Source organism: Zosterops lateralis, assembly GCF_965231275.1.
Source record: "Zosterops lateralis genome assembly, chromosome: 9".
NCBI classification, from domain to species: Eukaryota; Metazoa; Chordata; class Aves; order Passeriformes; family Zosteropidae; genus Zosterops; species Zosterops lateralis.
Window position 1 is genome coordinate 3729873 of NC_139769.1, and position 10355 is coordinate 3740227.

At 42.1% G+C, this 10355-nt stretch overlaps 1 protein-coding gene across 1 annotated transcript; it reads left to right on the forward strand.

The window, feature by feature from the left end:
* Positions 1–2364: 2364 nt before the first annotated feature.
* Positions 2365–3294, forward strand: TACSTD2 (tumor associated calcium signal transducer 2; the record flags this gene model as incomplete). The annotated part of the gene is made up of 1 exon (XM_083867832.1): positions 2365–3294. The coding sequence occupies one exon, from the start codon at positions 2365–2367 to the stop codon at positions 3292–3294; it is 930 nt and encodes a 309-aa protein (XP_083723958.1).
* Positions 3295–10355: the final 7061 nt, after the last annotated feature.

The following is a 10355-nucleotide window of genomic DNA, read 5'->3' on the forward strand; positions in this document are numbered from 1 at the left end:
GGGCAGGGATGTGGGGATGGTACCCCAGTGTTTGCTCCACGCTGGTCACAGTCCTGAATCAGCCTGGGTACATGCTGAAGGTGCCCATTAGATCCCTTCCCATCAGCCCTATTCCCTGCCCACATCTGATCCAGGTGTCTTGGGTCCAGCTCTGTTACCAGATTCCTCCCTGCTGTGCTGGAGAGAATTCACTCTGCTGGGCAGGGCTGAGCCATGAGGACACAGAGGGGCTGTGGAGGACAGTGCACCCCAAAAGGGGGGTGTGGCACAGCTGGGCACCCCAAAAGGGGGGTGTGGCACAGCTGAGCACCCCAAGTGTCCCCATGGGGAGGGAGAGGTGCTGTGTTGGTGCTGTGCACCCCCGAGGAAGTGAGGGATGAGGGACTTCACCCATCCCCACGGGAAGGAGCTGCTGGTTTAACATCCCAGTGAGCACTGTAATCACATGTGATGCTGGACAAAGTATTTAATGGCCTAGATAAAAGTATTCGGGCTGTTTAATTGCTGTTTTACATAGACCTACTGCCCTACTTTTACGAGGTTTAGAATTGTGCTGAGAAATTGTTTCCATGGAAGCAGAGATCACTAAAGAAATAATGCACTCCACATTTCCTACAGGATTATTCCTTTTACAGCCTGCTGTTGTAAATAATTAACTCTTCTCGTGCTGTTCCAGCTTATAATGGATTAAAAGAAATAATACTTTTTTTGATGTTATAGAAGCATGACATATTTTTAATATATATATAAGTATAGAGATAGTTGGAAAAACTTGTCTTTAAAGTAAGTCTGTTTCTTCCTTATTTACAGGGGGGGAAATCCACCAGTAAAAGAAAAAGTCAATGATGAAGTGCACTTTTATTTTGAACTATATTTCACATTTGGCACTTAAATAACGTGAAATAAAAAATAGACAAGATATGAGGAGGTAGGTGATAGTTAAATGGATTTTGACTTTGAAGGAGGGATGTGAAAATTAAAAAAAAAAAAGGACATTATTGTAGTGTGGGTAAATGAATGACTTAGAAACGGGAAAAGAGTTGCTAAATTATTATAGAATCATCAACATGACAAATTTACTTACCTGGCAGTTTTAATAATAGTTTTAGCTGTAGATCTCAATTATTTTCCAAGAAAGGTAACTACAGTTATTATTGCCTGAAGGAATATCCAGATTGTGTCCTGCTTTGGCAGAGGGTATTTACATCCCATTTCCATGTGGAGCTCTGATTTTACACCTATCCTGAGTCCTGAACACTCCCTGGCAGGCAGGGTCCTTCCCAGAGTGCACACAGAGCCACGACTGCAGGAGCTGGCAGGGGTTGGAAATGGGGCAGTGCTCAGGTAAGCAGCACACAGGGAGGAGCTGAGTGCAAGGCACGTGGCTGGGAGTGCACACACACACAGCTCTGTGGTCATTACTGCTCTCAAAATAGTGATTTATAAACAGTCTGACAGGGTTTGACAAATCAGATGAATGAGACTGACTTAATGCAAACTGGAAAGTCTTTGTCAGGTGCTGCCAAAGCACATGGAAATGGTAATAGAGGTTTGTAGATCACTGGGAGACTTGGGAGTCACTGGAGTGTTCTGTGAAAGGCATTATTAAAGTTCAAATTGAAAAATTTCTTCAGAAATAACAAACAACTTTGTAAAGGTAACATAAGCATGAAAATCAGTATTCCTAGTGCTGCCTTGGGATGAGCGTGTGCCAAAGGAAAGGTGAGAGAGAAGATTTCCATGCTGGAAAATGACCATTAACCTGGTCAACTGTGGTTCCTCTTGAAACAGCAGCTGCCCCAAGCACCAACCATCAAACTCCCAAAGACTTTATTTAATAACTAGAAAGTAGAAAGTCCATAACTGATAAGAATCTAGATAGTGGAATGATAGAGATGCTGTGCAGTGAAAGACTCAGGAACAACCATGATGGAAGTGGAGGAGTAGGATTTCCTCCAGAAGTGCAAGAAACTCCTTAAACAGCTATTTGCACACAGTCCTCACAAAGTCTGAAGAGGGAAAAGGGCCAGCTGCCTGTCTTTAATCCATAACAGGAGCCCATGGCAGGAGCTGGGCTGCTCTCTCTTCCCTGTTGTTTCCTCATCAAGCAGGAGTGAGGGAGGCAGCTGGAGGCAGGTGCCACTCCCCGAGAAGAAACAGGGAGCCGGGAAGCTGTTGACTGGGATTTGGGAAGGAGATGCCAAGAGTTGTTTTGGGAGAAGAACCTGTTTGGTGGGTGTGATTTGAATCAATAAAGGGAGCAGCACACAGTGTGTGGGAATGAGCAGCCTCCATCAGTGGATTAAAGCTTTGGATGCTGCCTGCTGTCGCTCAGGACTTTTATCTGTGCTTTTCTCCTGTGCTATGGAGCCTCTGTTTGGGGTTGTGCTGGCTTTGATTGTGGCAGCCGCTTCACCAGCCGACGACAGCTGTACCTGTGCCACCAACAAGTGGGCAGTGTGTGCCCAGGACGGCCCTGGGAACTGCATCTGCAGACTGGCAGGTTCAGATCGCCCTGTAGACTGCTCTACCCTCACCTCTAAATGCCTCCTGATGAAGGCAGAAATGATGCCCCTGAAGGAGAAGCGCCTCTGGAGACCTCCCCAAGGGGTGTTGGACAGCGATGGCATTTACAGCCCTGACTGTGAAGACAGTGGTGCCTTTAAAGCCAGGCAGTGCAACCAGTCCAGCACCTGCTGGTGCGTGAACAGCGCGGGCGTGCGGAGAACTGAGAAGGGCGGCGGGAGCCTGAACTGCAGTGAGCTGGTGCGGACAAGGTGGATCTACGTTGAGCTGAAACACAAGAGAAGATCCAACGCTTTCCATGTTCCTGATGTGACAAAGGCCCTGACGCAGCTGTTTGAGAGCAGGTACAAGCTGCACCCGAAGTACATCGCAGCCATCAAGTACGACCCCCCGCTCATCCAAATCCGCCTGCACCAGAACAGGAAACCCAGCTGGGATGTAGATATAGCTGATGTGGCCTATTACTTTGAAAAAGACGTGAACAATGACTCCGTGTTTCACTCCACCAGTAAATTAGCTGTCTCGGTCAATGGAGACACTCTGGCTATTGACAAGCTCTGGATTTACTACGTGGATGAGAAGCCCCCCGAGTTCTGCATGAGGCAGCTGGCAGCCGGAATCAGTGCTGTGGTCACCGTGGTGCTCCTCACTGCTGGCGTTGGCATCGCCGTGCTGCTCATCCTCAGGTGGCTGCGCACAAGGACATATAAAAAATTTGAGTGTAAAGAAATGAGGGAAATGAAAGCCACAAGCTCAGAACTGCCCTGAGCTGAAAGAAGAAAGGCAACTATGGGAAGAAATGGGAAAGAAAAAAGGGCACAAAATACAAAGAAGAGACTTGGTGTATGTGAAGTATTTGGAGTTTTTTCCTTCCTGCAGGAATTTGTTCAGTGACTGTTCTAAATTATTCTTGTTTAGTAAGAATAAATTTTTGGGGTATAAATGAATTTGGGAGTCAGCTACCTAAATATTTTAAATGACTCCTACTTTAGAGGGTAAGAAAACTGTTACAGCTGTCTGTTTAACATAAGACAGAATGCTTTCACTCCTGCTGCAGGCCTGGCTCAGGTTGCTTAAATACTTAAATACTCTGTGGGGTTCTTGGTGTATCTACTTACTGAAATTAAAGCACTTGCCTCAGCATATTTGGGCTATATTGCTCCTTTTCTCTTGGTAGACTTTTTTTTAAAATGCAGTTTGTTTTTCGTTCTTTTGGGGTCTTTAAAAAAAAATAAATTCTGGAACTTTTTAAATCAAAAAATAATTTCATCAATATTACCAAATAACCAAATAAGGTAATGATAAGATACTCTGCAACATCAGAGGCTTTTATAGAGTGATTTGTTAGGAAACATCCCAGGTGTGGAGTTCCCAAGTTCCCGGGTTTGTATTCAGGCATCACAGTGAGCTATTCCCACTTGGGCTCTTTAATAAGGGTCTGACACTCCTCGTCAGCAAAGATCCCTTGATCCACATGCAAGTGTAAGTTAGACTTGGTGTTCTGCCCACATTTCCAACTCTGGTAATAGCTTTCTGTCTACCTAAATTCCCTGGGCAATTTTAATGAGAGGAGATATTTTTCAGTGTTGTACAGCTTCACAGAAATACTACACAATGCTCCGGGACAGGCTGAAAAAGAGCTTTATTCCAACTGAGCTGCGGGGGAATTTAAGAGCAGAGTGTAATTACTGAACTTGGAATTTGGCCAACACACAACTGGACTGCTTTGCTACCTACTCATCTGCCTCATTCCTGGTTTGGAGAGCTATACCTACTGTGAAGGACATTTTAAAGGAAATAATGCTGATTGTTGAATGTTGGGATGTTGTCAGTTCCATTCTCTGTGCTGCAGATGGATGTCTAAGTCCATCACTCTCATCTGGTTCCTTCAGCAGCACCAGCTCCACCTGGGCACTGCCACAGGGCCAGCAGCTCTTTTCTCCTCTGAATTAGTTTCAGTGTTTCTTGTTTGTAATTCCAACAACAGTCAGGAATGTGCTACTTCCACAGCAAACCATTAAATACGCAACTCTAGTTCTACTGAATGAAAAGGATATCAGGGAAAAAAAGGAAGAGGCTTTGATTCTGTTCCTGCCTTTGTTTATAGACGCTGATGGGTAATAACATTTGGTTCAACATACACCATTTCCATTTTACCTCACACTTGTTCACTTACCTGCTAGAAAATTCTGCGTACATTGTTTGGGGCAAATGCATCATGTTTTCCCAAAATAAGATTTTTATGCAATTGCAGTAGCAGCATTAATACATTCACAGTTTTGGAGCAGGGTCTATAATTCATTGTGTGCCTTACAGCAACACATTGAAGCTGGTTGTTTGTCAGTCAGGAGTACTCACATGTCTGAGAGAAGATGAAGTGAGAATTTGAGATCTAGGCTGGATCTTTTCATGTTGTAGGAAAACTCAGAACTTAGCCTAAACTCCACACAATTTTGCAAGTAGCCATTTATAAAACAGACTAAATTAAAAATCTAGAGCTGAGCAGCCCTCAACTGATGAAATGTAGGATGAGAATAAAAATCATCCAGGTACATTGATTAACCAATTTCTAAACTTATGCAGAGCAGATCAAAGCCATGTGTTTGAGAGGCTGGGGCTGTCCATGGATCAGGGATCCTGAGAGGTGCAATCTTTTCTGGAGATCTCCAGTGGCTTTCACCAGTTTTTTTAAAATCCTTGCATTTTTCTCTTTTTCATCATAGGAAAAAATATTATTTTCAAGGTGAATTATGAGATTTTATTTTATAATATAAACATTTAGACATAATATTCAGTAGGAGAGGCAAAAGTGACTAACTGTTGAAAAAAATCCTAACAGGTAACAGTGTCAGCATCTTTCCTTGACTCCTACTTTTCTTTTCAGTAGCTGAGATTGTGGAGAAGTAGAAGAGAGGCTGTTGTGGTGTCATTCAAACTCTTATTATTCATTAAAGGACTGCCCCATGAAAGCCATGAGCTGTAGTTGGTTATTTATTTGCTAGTCCTTCAGCCCCAGTGGACTCCACACTGGTCAGGGACTGGAAATGCACTGGGTTGGTTAATAGGAGGGATAAGGGATCTGCAGTTAATCAACAGAATGAGATTAATTGAAGCACAGGGCTCAGAGAACCCTGAACTAGATCACTGTACTTGAATAAATCTGTGTAGAGCTACTGTGGGATGTGGACTTGAATAAACCAAACAGACCCATTGCTCCGGCTGAGTACTCATTTCTCTCCTGCCACCTCTCATGCCAAATCTTTTTTGCACGTGGCAGATCACGTATTTTACTGGAACAGCCCATCACATTCTGCGTGTTTGACTTCCTTACCACTCCTGATATTCCCACTGAAAAAGAGACAATGAGCCCTTTTTCAGCTTTAAATTTTGCAGAATGAAGATGCTTTTTATTATTCAGATTTTGAAGGTGTTAACTCTAAAATTTCTAGCTATCCTTTTCCTGATTACATCATCCTGTTTTAATGGAATGTTTGCTCATTTTATTTAAGTAATTAGGTCCTGTTCTCTCTGTAGTGGGCTCTGGGTCCTGTGGGTGATAGCAGAGAGTTCCTTTGTGCTGTTGCCTGCTTGGGTTAAAAATGGGGTGTGCTTCCTATATAACAATGCCAGAGCTGCTGTTGCCTAAATTAGGTTCTGCAGTTCCAACCGGCTGCCTTGGAAAGCTCAAATTAAACCCATGCAGAGAAAAAAAATCCCCTCTCTGCACTCCAACTCTGAAGAGGCCAGTGCTGCCCTTTCTACACAGCACCTCTACCCCTGGGCAACTGCACAGAGTGAGCTTTGGCCTTCGCTTTCAACAAAAACTTTTGTACCACTCACGATCTGAGGACAGTGCCAGAAGCAACAGCAGCACTACAGCGAGGAAATGAAAGATAAGGATTAAAACCCTCTTAAACTCTGTTCTCTCTACTCTCCCTGGTAAAATCCATGTCTTCCTCCATCTGCAAGAGTGCACTCTGGAATTCTTTGACACAAAATGCCCGTGTCAGTTTGTAGGTGCTGGTGTGTGCACACACCTGTGTGTTTCACACCTACTTTAAACACACACATCACTGTCAGAGCAGGGAAGCCGTCGGGAAAACCTCGTGGCAGCAGATCCTCCTCTGTGCTCATCGCTGCAGCCTCTAGTTCTTATCAGTGGCAAAACCATCCAACCTACTGCTGTTGTGGAACAGCAAAAAATCCTCTTTTTGTCCCATCTTCCTCCACATAAAAATAATCTCTTAGGGATGTTTAGACTGGGATTATGCCAGATGAGGTTACTGATGAGAATCTTACCGAGGTCTCTCTTGTTGGGATGGTGAAACACCTGCACCTCTGGGATGTTATTGACAGCTGGAGACAAGATCCCTCCAATAGTCCTTAAAATGTTTAAACCTTGGGGAATCACCCTGGAAAAAGCCAAACTAATTTCTGCTGCTGGAATATAGAAATCACTTTTTCAGTGAACAGTTGAAGAAGTAACAGATAGGCCCTTCCTCCTCTTCTCCTTAATTGGGCCAGTTAATGCTATTAAACAAATCTTCTTCCTCGTGCAGGTATAATTATCCTTTCCAAAGCATTTCCCACTGATTTGCCTCAGGGTTTTAAATATGGCAATTACTTTTTTTTTTTTTTTTTTTTTTTTTTTTTTTTTTTTTTTTTTTTTTTTGTCAGTGCTAAAATTAATCTTTAGTCATTACTGTTGCTATCAAAGCAGGGAAAACGAGCTTCCAGAACTTCTACTATTATTTTTCAGCAGTTCTAACCAAATCTCTCGTACCAGGTTTTACCTAGTTAAAATTTCATCCACGCCAGGCAGCCTGACAAGATCCACATCTCATTTGCACGATGATCCCTGGTCCCTGAGGGATAACACTCCTACAGCCCCACTCCAGCACCAATCAAGCGCCACAGAAACAATTAGGCAGAATTTGCATTATCTAAATGAAAGATTGGATTATGAAAATGTGCACAGCTAATTTTCCACTGAGGCTTTCACATGTGGGCCCAGCAGTACTGGTGGTATAGGCACACAACTTTTTTCAGGTGGTTCTTTTGAGATAAATTTATCTTTTGAGATAAATGCCTGTCCTTGTAAGGCTTGAAGTCAGAAATCGCAGCACTTTCGTTGCTCTGGTCACACCCAAAAAAGCTACTTGGAACAATTAGAGCACTCCTTATTTACAGCCTCCTCACACCTGTTTTGGAATTAAATTCGGCATTGAATTTTATGACAACTTTTACAGGAATAGTTTAACAGTAAATTTCTCTTTGGTTCGGTAACTTCATTTTCTGGATTTGAAATCTACTTTTTTAAAAACATCAGCAACAGAGAGAATATGCAGCAATAGTTAATACCTATTAAATTCTTGAAGAGCATCTTCTACCTGGTAATTCAGTGGGGAAGGGAGGGCAGAGGGCAGTTATTACATAACACACTCAGTGTATCAAGGCAGGATATTCTAGTGCACAACATTTGGAAAAAGTCTTGGTATTAATGAAAAGCATCATCCGACCTTTTAAATTACCGTGAACTCCTGATATTTCAACTGGCCAAACAGATTAAGTGGAATTAAATCCACTTTCTGACTTGCCAAAAGTGATGCAGTGCATTTTTTCAGCCAAGATTTTAGCCCAGCATTCATGAGCAGAAGTGAATTACACTGAAACTTGAATTACTATACTACTAATTAAAAAGTTTTCCTTGGATTTATATAAACGCCAAATATTTTAATATTTTATAGTGATTTTTTTCATTTGAAGCGGAATACTGTCTATTTTAACTGGCAGCTTTTTAATTGTGAGGATCAAAATTGGTAGCAGAGAGACTTTAGTACCAAATACAAAGTATCTGTATACCAAGCAACACTTTCTATATTCAGAGTTAAACTACTTTTCATTACTTTTATTGGATTTGGCATTTGTGTAATTTCATACATATACTAAACCTCATTCAGTTCAGAACAACGACTTATATAAAGAGAGACACAAATACTAATGGACACACCCACACAGGAAAATGGTACCTGTTAAGGTGTTAATTGTTTAATTGTACTTAGGAAATCACTTATGATCTCTAAATAGGTCTTCTGCACTCTTAAAATTTTTAAATTTGCTTTCTGGCCTTCTTCTGAAATGAGAATTACAGTCTTTTTTTGTAGAAGAGATGAGGCTTGTAAGCAAAAACTCAGCTACAAAACTGTCTTAATCTAACTCTCCGTACCATAGAACATTCTATTTTATTTCCTCTAGGAAAAAAAAAAAAAAAGTTGTATGCACGTGTCTTCATTAAAATTCAAGAGAAGCAATAATATAAATTACAAGTTAGAATGTTTTTTTCTACTACATCTATTTAGAGGAAAAAAAAAACACTACAGTTTTACAATTGCTCAACTGTTTATCAGATTTTCATCGAGAGATATATTTAGTGCTGGTATTTGATAGATCCTATAATTACCTGTGCTGTATTTGCTGCTTGTCTGCTCTGAAGTTTTAATTCCAAGTGATGATACTTGGGGAAACTTTCGAAGTGCAGAATGTAGAGCACAACTTTTAGGCCTGTCCTTGCACACTCAAAATATCCATTGGTTTTAAAAAGAATTTAGCCAAGTCAGGACTGCAGGAATAGCTCCTATATCCTCTATACAGAGTTAAATAATGCATTGGAGAAACAAATAATTGCAAAAAGAAATGTGCAAAGAAAGACCCCCAAACCAGTATGCTTTCAGCCAACTCAATAAAAAGTGGAGACACTGAGGCGGAAAAATGACAGAAGAAATGGTAGAAAGCTTTAATGGCTTAGGAATGGAGAATTCTAGAGAGAGAAAACAAGCAAATTAAGAAAATGCAAAGTCTAGTAAGGACATTGAGAGCTTTCATCTCAGGTCTTCATTTCCTGACAGCTGGGACACACACAAGCCTTGGGTTAGACAAAGTGGTTTTCTGCTGCTACAGCTCAGCTGGTTTTGTGACTGGAGCAGACAGTCACAAAAATTAATGCTGTGTTACTGACTGACAGATTTTACTCTTTGTGCTCCTTATGATAATGGAGCCTGGGCAGGTCTTAAAGGAATTGTGTCAGAGGAAATTGTAAGATTGTCACTAAATAAAGTTCCTTCATGGCCTGGACTGTGACAACTGGTCACTCCGTATTTCCCTTGGCAATGAACATCAATTCCTAAGAACTGTCACAGGAGGGCTCTGGTAATAAAAAAAAGGGAAGGATAAGGAGTACCTCAACAAACACTGACACAATACTTAGCTGTGCTCATACACAGAGGATATGGCTCTGGAAGGTGAAGATTTGTGTTTCTTTACCTTCCACAACAACAGGGCCTGTTTACATTCAAGGCACCAGGGCTTATGTGCAGCCTGGGCTGCCCTGTCATTACCACACATCCCAGCCTCACCCTCCCTCAGAAATAACCTGTTTTTCACACCACATCGCTCAAGATGTGTTTGTTAGCCAGAGGAGTAGGACAAGAGCCATACATTAAGTTAGCAGCTTGCCATTTTCTTGGGGAAACATCACTTCTGCTCCTACCATGGCAGCAGATCTGACTGCTCCCTGCTCAGGAGTGGCACCAGCCCTTTGGCAGCAGGAAACATTTCCCATTTCAGGTCCCCAAAAACAGAGCTGCAGAATCAGTCAGGTTGGAAAAGACCTCTGAGATCATCGATTCCAACCTGTGACAGATCCCCACTTTGCCAACCAGCCCAGAGCGTCGAGTGCCACATCCAGTCGTTCCTTGGACCTCTCCTTGGGCAACCCATTCCAATGTTTAGTCACCTTTTCTGGGGAAATTGATCTTCATGTCCAGCCTAAA